This window comes from Mus musculus, chromosome 2 (genome assembly GCF_000001635.26).
Source record: "Mus musculus strain C57BL/6J chromosome 2, GRCm38.p6 C57BL/6J".
Lineage (NCBI taxonomy): Eukaryota > Metazoa > Chordata > Mammalia > Rodentia > Muridae > Mus > Mus musculus.
Window position 1 is genome coordinate 130,008,023 of NC_000068.7, and position 13,216 is coordinate 130,021,238.

At 46.2% G+C, this 13,216-nt stretch overlaps 1 protein-coding gene, 1 long non-coding RNA gene and 1 other non-coding gene across 5 annotated transcripts in view; 1 reads left to right on the top strand and 2 right to left on the bottom strand.

Annotated features, from left to right (window-relative positions):
* The window catches only part of Tgm3 (transglutaminase 3, E polypeptide), a 62,606-nt gene that overhangs the window by 20,229 nt on the left and 29,161 nt on the right, over positions 1-13,216 (top strand). Inside the window, exon 1 of one of the 3 annotated variants that reach the window (NM_009374.3) lies at positions 4,318-4,387. The exons of 1 other annotated variant lie outside the window; for it this stretch is intronic. In NM_009374.3, coding sequence (NP_033400.2) covers positions 4,381-4,387 — 7 coding nt within the window. In that variant the 5' untranslated portion in view covers positions 4,318-4,380. Of the gene's footprint in view, positions 1-4,317; positions 4,388-5,082; positions 5,138-13,216 lie in introns of those variants that run through there. One more of the 3 variants, XM_006499151.3, reaches the window with a different exon arrangement.
* On the bottom strand, positions 860-4,175 carry Gm52561. The gene is made up of 2 exons (XR_003954059.1): positions 4,080-4,175; positions 860-1,257 (listed from the first exon to the last, which is right to left on the bottom strand). It is a non-coding gene; the product is annotated as a predicted gene, 52561 (long non-coding RNA).
* Mir6339 (microRNA 6339) lies at positions 8,270-8,386 on the bottom strand. Its single transcript, NR_105757.1, has one exon. It is a non-coding gene; the product is annotated as a microRNA 6339 (primary transcript).

A 13,216-nucleotide genomic window follows, 5' to 3' on the forward strand; every position in this document is an offset into this window, starting at 1 on the left:
CAAAGAAATGCACACAGACGACTTAAGAGAGATCATCAAACACCTACTCTTCTTACAAGGTTTTGTTGATTTGTGTTTGAACAGGAGTAGAAAGTTGGGACACAAACATTGAAGTTGATGTTTCTGGCATCAGATCCCAAGAGTCCACACCTTCCTGTTCAGCCCTGGATTGCTAACAGCACCACTGAGATCAGTAACATCGGTGTCTCCCGGGTAGAAGACCCAGGTGAGGGCCTTCCTAGGAACCAGGCTTCACTAAACAGAAGGACCTGGGTTAGGTAGATCCTGGTGGGTCCACATTACCTTATCAAGACAGCTACTTAGCTTCTGTAAGCAAAGTTTCTTAGCTGTGAAATGGATTAATGCTCCCCACGATGTTTTAGAAGTTAACAGATGTGGAACTCTTAGCACACAATGTGATATCAGGAACAGTGGTGAATGCATGAGTATGTGTGTGTGTGTGTGTGTGTGTGTGTGTGTGTGTGTGTGTGTTCATATGGACATGGAAAGGGGCCACAGGAAGCTTCATAGGGCTACAGGTGACAGAGGCGCCATCAGCTCTGCATCAAGTCCCAGCAGAGAAGCAGCCAGACTGTGTGAAAGGCATTTGAAAGCATGGGTAGTGACTAATAACAATTTACTCTTGAATTAAAAAATTTTTTTTCATTTTCTTAATTTCCTTTTAAAATTTTTACAAATGTGTACTATATTTGCAACATACTCCTCTTCCCTTCCTCTCTTCCCATGTCCTAACCCTGTCCTCTCTCTCAAAATCATGTATTTACACACACACACACACACACACACACACACACACACGCTCATGCAGGCACATACAGTACTAAACAAACTCAGTAAATTGAACCTATATATTTATTCAGTGTGTGTGTGTGTATGCACACGTATTTAGGTTTGGCTATCCCATATTAGTTAATCAATCAGGGGGCACATCCCTAGGGAAAACTAATTCTCCCTCTCATCAGTCATATCTTGCCTATAGTTCTTCTAAGGGTGGCCCCTAAAAGTTCCTCCATTATGTCAACTGGAGTCGTTGCTCAGGTCTTGTTTAGACAGCCATATTTGATGGGTGCCGCTCTCCTGTCGTATGTCCAGGTCCTCTTGGTTGTTCAAGTCTTTCTGTCCAGTATGATATTCCCTGAGCTTTAGGTGTGGGGTTTGTGTTGAAGATGTATCTGGGCTGAACAACTTCTCGGAGCCTGTGCTTTCTGTGTTGTGAAATCTTCAGCATCCTAAATCCTTTAATTAGAGAGAGAAAAAAGGCAAATGATCAATGGGCTTCTCTTTTTAAAAGCCTCCATTTGCGTACTCCATCTTACCCAGTGTCTGGGCCGCAGAGTGTGGTCAAGCAGGAATTTCATCCCGTGGATAGCTGTCTGACTCAACTATGAATTGAAAATCATTTAGCTGAAATTGTGACAAAGCTAGCAATTATACTTTGCCTGCAGGTTGGGGCTGTGGCAGTGGCCATGATGCAATCCTCCCACAGCTAGCATTAGGCTCAGGCAGACTCCCTGTTGCACCTGGCAGCTGGGGGAGTTAACAGGCTGCTGGCCAGCCTAGATGGGCAGCCCTGAAGGGGACAAGGGAAACTGGCCCAAGCCATGTCTCAGGAAGTATTCCTAGCAGTGACCAAACAATGGTTCTGGGTTTCCCTGCAGCTCAGCAGTCTTCATGGTCAGGCAGCAGAGTACCCAGCCAAGTACCACACAGCAAGCAAGCTCTAGTGCCCGGATTTGCATCTGAGTCTTCTGAGTCCAGTGTTTGGATTTATCTACCACACTCGGGTAAAGGCTGGTCCAAGGGAAGACCATATGACCAGGCATCAGCATAGATACTTGTGGGTCCCCTTGCAAAATTCATGACACTCAGAACTGTGCAATTCTTTAAGGATAATAATTTTAACAATCTCAGCACTGACTGCTTGCACTGGGCTGTGCCAGAGGACATGCTAATTAAGGTCTTTACGACTCCTTTAATTCTCACAACAATTCTGCCTCAGTTTTACAGACAAGGAAACGGAAGCTCTGAATGATGGGGTGACTTGACCAAGCCAGATTATGGACCTGGGTCTGTATGACCTCAGGCTCTTCTCCAAGGGCAGTACCAGCTGCTTGTCCTCTTTGGGTTACTTTGTCATATTATTCAAAGGCTCTCAGGCCAACAGAAATACTAGCACTAATGGGTAACTCTTCCCTGTCCTTGTTCCATACTCAAGAGTACTTGGAGTGCTTCCACACTCGTCTATCACATTGGGTCACATAGTGACTTTCAAGGCTCCTGGTAGGATGGATCCTGTATAACTAAGGCCTTCCCCAGAGTCACAGCTGGTAGAACAGCATGGGCCACAGCCACCCTCAAACCTCCACATGGGATTCAGGGCTCTTTGCCAGACACCTCTGAAACCTCTGCTGTCTTCTTGACTGTCTACTTCTCCAAAAAAAAAAAAAAAAACTATCAGGAGCCTAAAAAGGCCAAGCTCCCTCATCATCTAGGAAGTGCCTTCAGAGACTGAGCAGACCAGATCTGGAGTCATTTAAATTTGGATCCCAATCCTACAGCTACGTACGTAGCCTTGAGTTCATCTGTTTGCCCCCTTCATACCACAGCAACAACAATAGAACCTATGCTGGATATATGTGCGGGTGGGAAAAGGAAACACGCATGAAGGCATTGGCCACAGGAACCACCACAAGGACAGAAGTTAACATCCTCTTATCATCCTTTTAGTCATTCATTCATTCGTTCATTCATTCATTCATGTATTCAAGCAGGGGCCAGTGAGATTGCTCAGTAGATAAGAGTGCTTGGCACACAAGCCTGGCATCCTGAATTAGATCCCTGGAATCCACATAAAAGACTGGGTATGGTTGCACACATCAGCAACCCTAGGGAGACGAGAATTTCCCAGAAACTGGAGGACCACCTAAGCCTAGAGTAGCAGCATGGCTGAAACAATAGAGACCCTGCCTCAACAAGGCAGAAGGAGAGAACAGACACCCCAAAGTTGTCTCAGATCTGTAACATACACACATTCACACATGCGCACGACACACAAGCTAATAAAATAATGTTTTAATTTTTAGTTAAACAGGTTTGTGTTCTCACCATTGTCAAGTACTCATCTAGGTTTTGGGGAGAAAACTAATAACATACAGCCTGTACGTCCAAGGAGCTCAGTCTAGGGGTGACAAGCAGACAGTTACAGTGCAGTGCAGTAGCTCTTAAACTCTCAATACTTATTCTATTTATTGATTGAGTCATTGCATTGCATTGCATTGCATTGCATTGCAATCCTCCTGTCTCAGCTTCCCAAGAACTGTGATTCCAGCTGTGTCTCCCAAACAGCCAGCTACACCTGGAGGTGACTGTGAGCCACGTGTAGTGGTTGTAGTGGTGTAGTGTAGGTGATGGGAACAAAACTGGTCTTCTGGAAAAGCAGGAAAGGTTTCTAACCACCGAGCCACCTCATCAGCCCTTAATCTCCCCCCTTTAAAGCTGGGGCAAGAAACAAACAAACAAACAAACAAAAGAAAAAACCAGGTCAATGACTCCTCCTACACTCCTGGAGAGAGTGCGCGGCTGGAAAGTCAGTGGACATTTCTAGTGCTTTACAAAGACAGACTGTGGTCCCCCTAACCTGGGTTCTAACTGCCATCTGATTTCAAGATCTTCGATGTAGTCCATGGTGAGGCACATATATTCACTTTCCACTTAAGTAATCATGTTGAATTAATCCTCCTCCATCCTTGTGAGGTGAGCATGTGGGTAGGCTTATCCTCAAACCTAAACCAAAGCTTCCAAGCTTCAGATCTGAAGAGTGACCCAGGACCTAGCCAGCACTGGAACTTAGGGCTGTGAGCTTCCTCAAATGTACCTTATTACCCTCATCCCGGGCACATGAACTGTGGCGTGTGGAGGCAGTCAGCCCTAATAATATTTGTACACAGAGAGAAAGGATGTTGCTAAGTTCTAGACATCTATCTCCTTGTTACAAAAGCCTTCCTGGCATGAGCTTGGGACAAGTTTCCCAAATGCTGGGGGTCCAGGAAGTCACTTACCTTTGTAAATAAAACAAGGAATTGTAAGAACAAACTATTCGACTTTCTTTCATCTCCTTTCTTCTTTCCAAGCCCGTCTTGCATAAGCAGGATGACCTCCCATTGGGTGACGGGTATGTTGTAAGTGAAACGTTTACAGGCACTACAGGAATGACCTGGTGCCTCGCCCACCTCATTAGAATTCTAATTGGGGTGTGTAGGAGAGGCTTCTATAAATGGTAAGGCAATCCTTGGCGCCGGTCTCCCCACACCATCTCTGTCATTCCCAGAGGAGCCCCAGGAAAGGCAGAAGAAGCTGACCATGAGTGGTGAGTGTGGTGTCTCTCCAGCAGGTTCTTGTGGGAACCCATACTACCCTCTGGGGCTGGCAGAGCAGCCAGCTGGAACAGCGGTCTGTCTTGGGGACTCTGTGTTTTGGGGTGTCTGTGTTCTAGAGTACCTGCTGGGTTTCGCTGGCATATTTCAGTGATGGAACATGACTGGGGTGGATGGAGTGATAGGCAGGATAGGATGTTCAACACAGCCGGGGGTCACATTCCCTTTGAGGACAAGCCTTGTCTTATTGGTACTGCTTCTCCATTGCTACCTACAAAGTCAAGTGGGTTTCTCAGTACACTTTTCCTGGCTGTCAGTAGCAGGGACAAAAGAAAGCAACTTTCACAGGGCGAGAGAGACATACACACACACGTGGAAGCTGAGTGTTGAGAAACCGTCAACTGGAATGTTCCTAAGTAAATTACAGATCCTCTAACCCTGGCAGGCTCCCTGACTTAACTTGCTGTATGGAAACCCAGCAGTAGATGTGGCAAGCATGTCACAAGATCCCGACTGTCCCTATGAACAGCACCAGGGAAGGCGACTGGAAAGGAACAAGAAGTGCAGGTTTTCTGACTCCGTGGTTACTGTCGAGGATTTGGGCCCTGCTAATTACTGCCTGTCATGGTGATCGGCCTTGGACCTTGACGGCAGCAATGCCAAACCCAAACTAGGCATGAGTCAAACCTGTAAAGTGTGGTGAATGGTGGTTAGGAGCAAGAGAACCGATCCAGATGCGGAAGGTGGGTATGGGCCACTTGAGAAAATCTCCAGATGAGGACTGGGCAGGGGATGTTTTTACCATCAATTCCCTCTCATGAATACAGGCATGCCTGAGATGCTAACAAAAGGAGCTCTGGGGGCTTATAATGTCACCAAAAGGGAATGACAGTTGTCATCTAGTACAACTATCTTCTGCCAGGAAGAGGCTGGGGCCTGGGTATAGGGAGAGCCTTAGGAAAGTCAAACAGCAAGTTGGTAGCAAAAATGGGCTGAATCCCCAGCTCCAAGGTGCCTTTCCACTAGGCTCTGTGTCCAGATCTGAGCCACCTTCTTGAGCTAGGACTTCAGCTGCTTTCTTGCAGAGAAGAGAATTCCTCCTGGGTTCCTGACTTCTGTGTATGCACCTACAACCAGCTAAAGCCCCTTTCACAGCTTTATTTCAGTTCCTTGGACCAGAGAAGTATCCATGCTCTCTAAAAAGCAGATCTTCTCTCTGGACTCCATATCTTGAGACTCCAGCCCATCCATTGTTTGCATTGAAGACCAGATTACACCACACACACACACACACACACACACACACACACACACACACACACACACTCACACACACTCACACACACACTCACCACCCTGGCTCAATGGCCTGTCATCTCTCTCAGCATCTGCTACCTGCTCATCAGAGGCAGAGCCCACTGGGCCTTTGGGCTGCTCAAACTGTAACTGTCACTTAGGATTACATCCAGGAGCAGGACTGTTGAAGTAGTTGGCTTCCAGCCCTGTCCCTGGTGATCTTAGAAGGACTCTACCCTGTGAGTCTGTTTCCTCAGCTCTAAAGTGGATTATACTCATCTAGGAATGTCTATGAGTATGGCTTAGCAGCACTTAGGAGGTTTTGTTTGTTTATTTGTTTGTTTGTTTTTTTAAGCCTGTTTCCTCCTTGCCTTGGGATCTTAAGAAAACTGGATAAGAGAGTGATCCCTGTTGAGGGTGCCAAGGGAGAGCAGGGAAAGGAAACCGGGTATACATCTGACCAAGACATTGTTTCCATATAGAATCATCAGAGAGTAGTAAAAAAAAAAAAAGTCTCTGTTTTAAAAGGAGAAACCATCATGAGATAAAACCCATTTTCTACTCCCTGGTGACTTTCAGAGGACCTCTTCCGTTAGGACCTCTTCCTAGCTCCAGTCACTCCAGCCTCCCCCTCACCTTCCTTTCACACGTTCCTAGGTACCCTTGGGTCCACATACTCTTCTTGTTCACCTCTAATGGTTTTCCTATGTCACCCTTTACCCTGCAGGGCTGTGGTTTACACATGGTGCAGTGCAGCTATTCTCCTTCCCCGGGGCCCACATGCCAGGTTGGGGTGTGTGCTGGAGTTTGAAAATTCTCTCTGTATCGCTTGGGAGGAAAGGAAACAAGGCTGGGTCTCTTGGGCTGAGAGATGGCTTCCAAAGGAGACTGCATTCCCCTTGCTGAGCCTCTCTCCCTTGGGAGATGATGGTAGCTGTTCCCCTTCCCCTCCCCAAACCCCCATGGAGCAGCTACACAGCTCATTAGTGTGAAGGAACTTTCACAAGTATGAAATGATACATAGGACTAAGGTAACTATTCTCTGTCCCAGCCACACATTTAGAATTGGCAGGAAAGGTTCTTTTAAGTGCCAAAGATGGCCCTAAATCCGGAGCTCCTGGTTTGATTGGTTTGGGAAACTCTTGGATCAAGACATTCCTCTCCTGATGTGTCAAGGCTTGAAGCCGCCATCAGGAGCAATGACAAGCTCTCTCTTTAGGGAGGAAACATGTGAAGACCTTCGCCTCTTATCTGTCAGCATGATGTCAGGGCACAGAGAAGGCTGTGGTTAGTGGCTTCTACAACCACCATGGTAATTGGCTGCAGCTAGAAGCTTGGAGTTAGATTTTTGTCAAGGAAAATTGGATTCCAGCTTGGCCTTTGGTCTAGGTTCTGTCTGAGCTTGGGATATTGGAGAAATGAGTTCACCCAGGGGATCTTAACTGCACCCCCATCTGTAAATTGGTGTAATGCCATGGGCTTTTCTGAGTGCTAAAAGATGCAGGTGCAGTGCTCCATGCCTGGTGCAGAAGGAGCTATAGCCTTCCCCACCCAGTGTTGACCTTAGAAGAGGCAGATGTTGAGGTCTCGCTACTCCCTTTGAACTGTTGAGACACCCACAGTTCACAGACATTGAGGTCCTTACCCAAGGCCTCTCTGCCTGGCCAGGGTTTCACCCCAGGAACTTTGCCAGACCCTTCCCCTGCCTACTGACAGATCCTGGCCTTGAGTGTCAGGAAATGCTATAGTGTGTGTGCTGCACCAGGCTTGGAGGTGTCTGGCTAAAAGCAATGGACACCAGCTGGAAAGAGAAAGGAGAGTGAGTCCTGTTGAGCCAGGGAGTGGGTGGCCATGACCTGGCGCCTGAGGGAGTAACCTGAGGAATGACTCCTGTTTCTGTGGCCTGGATCAGAGACCTGGCTTCTAGGACTAGCTCTGCTTCTAAACCACTCTGTGCTTTCAGTAGGTCACTTCTGCTATTTTGCAGTGGGAGAGGGGGAATCTGGTTTTCTAAAGTGAAATATGAGAATTACATTGAATTATATCCCCATTTTTCAAGACACTCATTGCAATCCATTTCAGATTGTGGCATTACTTTAGCAGACTGCAACCAGCATATTTTGTAAGGTGATGTAATGGAGAAAATGTCAAGAATATGTACATTACGGTATTCAGTTACAAATCAATGTTAGAGAACACCGAAATATGTTTCATAGTGTGGCCTCTATCCTGAAATCCACTCAGCTAAACACAACTTTTAGGATTTCCATTACTTGGGCCTGCAGAGCTGGCTCAGTAGTTTAGAGCGCCTTTTTCTTTCAGAGGACCCAGGTTCAGTTCCAAACACTCGCATGGGGTCCCAGCCATCCATAACTTCAGTTCCAGGGAATCTGATGACCTCTTCTGGCCTCTGAGGGCACCAGGCATGCACGTGGTACACTGACATACATGCAAGCAAATCCCTCACACACATAAAAGATTAGGTAGAGTATAGTTTCCATTAGCATTAATTACCTCTGGAAATCCGTACTATAAGAATGCATCTTTGTCTAAAGGAGACACAATAAGGAGTAGAGTCCACACAAATGTGTGTAGGAGACCAGCTTCCCAAGCTTTAGGCCTGCAGTGATGGTGCCCTGCCAGCTCCTTTCTCAGCCTAACACTGAGGACAAAGGCATCCTCAGACATCTACTGCCAGCAATTCCTCTATAGAGCTGGGCTGTTAAGGGCCTGTTTAGCTGATGGTAATCTCCTGTCACAGTCTGGCATCGTCTTACGCTGACCTGCCAGACGTGAGCCCCAGAAGAGATGGGAAGAGCTATACTCACAGAGTCATAGGATTACGGTTACTTGTAAATGATAGTGAGCCCCCAAAAGGCAACGACAAAAAACCAGCAACACGGATGCTCGTTCCTTCCTTACACAAGGGGTCTGAATGTAGGGAGGTCGAGGAAGGGAAGGGAACTACACAGTTCTTAGAGCACAGGCTCTGACCAGCTCACAGCTTACTCTCCCTCATGCATGGCCCTGTGTCATCTGAGGTGGATATTTCAAGCCCCATCCCCATCACGTTACACCCCAGACAGCAGGACAGAAGAAAGGGGAGGAAAATAGGCCAAGCACATTTGCCAACTGCTGTCAAAAAGGTCTCCTGGCTGGGTTTGATGGTAATGATGAGGTGATGTCATCTAAGCCCTGGGAGGCTGAGGCAGGAGGATCAAAAGTTCCGGCAAGCTTGGACATGTTCAAAGTGTATGGACATAGAATACGGCCATACATTCAAGGCACTCCTGGGCAACATAGTGAGACTCTTTCAGAACCAAAGATCTTCTTCAAAAGAATTGAATACGGAATCTCCAAGAAATACTTGCTTCATAAAAGCCCTTTTCACAACAGCCAAAATATAGAAACAACTGTCTGTCAGCTGAGTAATGGGTGTATTCATGTAACTGAATATGGTTTAGCCATAAGAGAATAAGCTATGCCAGCATTCTACAGCATGACTGAGCCTTGACACATTGTAATGAGAGAAATGAAGCAGACCTCAAGACTGTCACATACTGTGTGGTTCCATCTATATCAGATCATCCAGAACAGACAAAACCCTAGAGGCAGGAAACAGACCAGAGGTCAGGAGACACTAGGGAGGAGTGACCATGGTGGGCATCAGACTCTTCTGGAAACTAGATAGAGTTCACACAACATACAAATATACTAACACCTACTGAAGTGTACCTTAAAATTCTCAAGATGTTCGTTTTTATTCTATATACATATCACAGCAATTTAAAAAAGACTCATTGGAAGTTCTGGCCTATAAGCCACTGGCCAGACATAGTTCATGTGTATCCCCTGACGGGAACCTGTGACATACACAGCCTATTAAAATGGTTTTTATTTATTTATTTATTTATTTATTTATTTATTTATTTATTTATTTATAGGAAAGGGGGAACAAGTGAACTTTGGGATAGAATTTAGCAGTCTTTCTCCATCAAGAATGCTGGTGATACTGATATTTGCTGAGCAATGTCTTCATCCTGACACTGATACAAAACAGTAACTCAGCCTAGTGTGGAACTGGAAAGTGGTCTGCAGTGAGACACCAGGGGCATGTGACTGCAAGCTGCTGCTCTCTCCAGACTGTCCCATCTTTATGCAGGGAGCAGCTTAGAAAGCTAATGAGTTGTTTCTCAGAGTTCCTTCCCCCGCATGCACCCCCCCCACACACACACACACCTCCCAGTGTTTGAACTCAAACCCAGGCCTTTATCATGCTAGTCTTGTGCCCTAAACCAAGCTCTGCCCCTCCTCTTTCTTTTTCCTGCTGACAATATTTAAGTGTGTGACTTGATGGCTCAACTACAGGCCAATGAGACTCTCCCTTCATCTCTTCCTTTCACCCAAATGAGTATAGAAAACACGCCAAGACTAAAACATACTCATGAGCTTTTGACTTGAGGAGACCCCAAGATGGCTGACACCTTCTCCCCTTTTCCTTCTTACTCTCCTGGCAAAGCAGACAATGTGCTCTGTTAAGAGCAATGAGTTGGGCGTGGCCAAAGGCCCCTAGTAACCACAAACATGAGTTCCTGATTCAGAGGTTCAAGGATGGAACAAGGTCTGAGATAGGCAGCCAGCAGGTCTTCTTGTGCAGCTCTCTCAGGGACAACAAACCAGATAGAGTCTGTTCACTCACTTTTCCCAAAGATTGTCCTCTGAAAACATGTTTTGTTCCTCTAGATTCTCACTGTCCCTATTTTTTTTAGCTTACAATGTCAGTGGGTAGACAGCACATCTTGAGGACCTCTTACCACTTACAGCAGCATCTGGGTTCTGAGTCTTCCATGGGACCTATTCCCAAGAGAAGAACTGGGGACACAGTGACAGAGTAGAGTCAGTAAGATCTGGAGGATAGGAAACAGTTTGCTTCTAGACTGCTTTAAGTGCTCCTAGTTAACAAATGGATGAGGTTTCCACACCAGCCAGACCTCTTGGTTCATTAATTAGGTGCCCTGTGGCTGAACTCAATCCTGACACTGTTTGGAACTTTATGGAATAAAGGCTCAGTTTCACAGGTCTGTGTTAATCCCACAGATGTGAAGAAAAAGACTGCTGACCCAAATTATGGACAAATTAAAGCAAGCTTTGTTTTGGTTTTAGGAAGGCTTCATTACATAGACATTCTTGATTGATCACAGAGCTAATTAATGACTAAGAATGACCATAGTCATTGATGATTATATCAATTTCCCTTCCCTGAAGAACAGGGTCATGGTAACTGAAGTCTCTAATCCTCTGACATGGTTGGTTTCCTAGGCAACCAGCCACTATTTTGAGGCTTGAGCTCCCAGTCACCAGTTATCTTAGTTTAAAAAGACACTAACCCTTTCCAAGATTCTAAATGTTTTAGAAGACTTACGCCTGGAAAAGGCGGATACCAAATACACATGTCTGATTGTGTCACACAACATAGTCCATGCTCTGCTGATTTCTAGGTACCGATGTGATGCTCTGTCTCCTGAACTTGTTTGCAGTTGTCAGAGTTCATCCATGGTATAGATACATAATGGGTTCTCTGTGTGGTCAACAGTTGACACACTGCATACTGGTGACACGTATGAGTCTACCTTTCCTTCTTCCTTCAACTCAGGAAAGCCTTCCTGATCTCACAACACCCCTCAGGTCTCTCATGACAGTGTACCTACTGTACCCCACTCAGGAAGGAGTAACTATGGCCAAGGCTTCCCCACATCTTGGCTCTTTCATCTGTAAAACTCTGACTGTAACTCACAGCATTAATGGGTTAAGGCATGTAAAGACTTGGGCCTATTGTTAGCACATCAAAGTCCAGCAAACTTCAGCTAGTGCAGTGATGTCACCACCACAGTCACACCGGAGTTGACCCGTCTGCTGCCATCTCTGGTAGGAAGGATCAGCTCCTTACAGCCTCAGTGCCCTGAAGTTCAGCCTCATCTCCACCATTCCTTCCAAGCACAGTCACTGGTCTCTGGAATGAATGAGGAAGGCACAACTACCGCAAAGCACATAAACGTTAGGAGAGCCAAGAGAGGAGTAAACCTGTGTGTATGGGAACAGATGCCAGTACATGTGGCTCTCCCCACAGCAGAGGGCCAACTACTCTCTCTCTCTCTCTCTCTCTCTCTCTCTCTCTCTCTCTCTCTCTCTCTCTCTCTCTCTCTCTCTCTCTCTCCCTCTCTCTCTCCCTCTCTCTCTCCCTCTGTCTCTCCCTCTCCCTCTCCCTCTCCCTCTCCCTCTCCCTCTCCCTCTCCCTCTCCCTCTCCCTCTCCCTCTCCCTCTCCCTCTCCCTCTCCCTCTCCCTCTCCCCCCCCTCTCTCCATTTTGCTTTTGTTCTTGTCTTGTTTTTAGTTTTTGGTTTTTTCAGGCAGAGTTTTTCTGGTGTCCTGGAACCTGTAGACCAGTCTGACCTTGGACTCAGAGATCCACCTTGCCCTAGACAGACCTAGTCCCTAGTCCCTAGCTGTATAAATCTCTGTACATCTCAGCATCTGTCAGACAATGACCTATGTCTGAGCTGTCTCCATCTGACACAGAAATGTCCCTTAATTTGTGTAAAACGCTTTAACTTATTGTCTATAAATATTTGTTGGGTGAATGAATGAATGAATGAATGAATATTTAGTACCCTGATCCAGTGGCAAGATCACATTGTAAAACCCCTTTCTCCAAAAGCAGGATTTGGCTCAGCATCCCATAGACAGAGAGCATCTATGTGAAGTTGCTCTGGTAGAAGCCCCTATCTCAGACCCCCACCCCCAGTTCTCACCTGCTCTCCTTCTCCCTTCAGTACAGGATCTCTGCTCTTGACACACAATATGCCTCACTTTCCAGACCCTTTAGAGCCTTTTTGTCTGGGATACAGCATGTCCTTTGGCATCCAACAAAATACTCCCCTCTCAAGGTCTATGTAAATCACACACACTTACACGCATGGTGTGATGGCTTACGTGTGTACATCGTATGATGTTAAATTCAGGTATAACATTTCCATCTCCACAAATACTTTTCATTTCTCTAACAATCAAAGAACTCCTTACTCCTATCTAATTGTGACTTGAACCCCCAGACAGCATTTCCCCAGCTATCTGTCCCTGCATAGCCCCCAGACTCTGCTAAGCACCAATCTGCCCCTCCACATGTACGAAATCAACCTTTTCATGTTCCATGAGTGAGGCCATGTTCCACCCTGTGCCTTGCTTATGCTACTTAACGCATGTCCTCTGGGTCTAGCCACGCTTGTCCCAAAGAATGAGATTTCATTTTGTTTAATATCTGAGTAACACTTCATTGTATGTAGAGATACCACAGTTTCCTTATCTATTCATGAACTGGTTTGTATTTAGGTTGTTTTTACTTCTTGTAAGCAATGCTCAAATAAGCTAGGCATAGTGGTACATGCCTGTAACCTTGGCCCCTAGAAAGCTGAGAGAAGAAGGTCATGAGTTTGAGGTTAGCCTGGGATATATAGCAAGCCAGCCTGAACT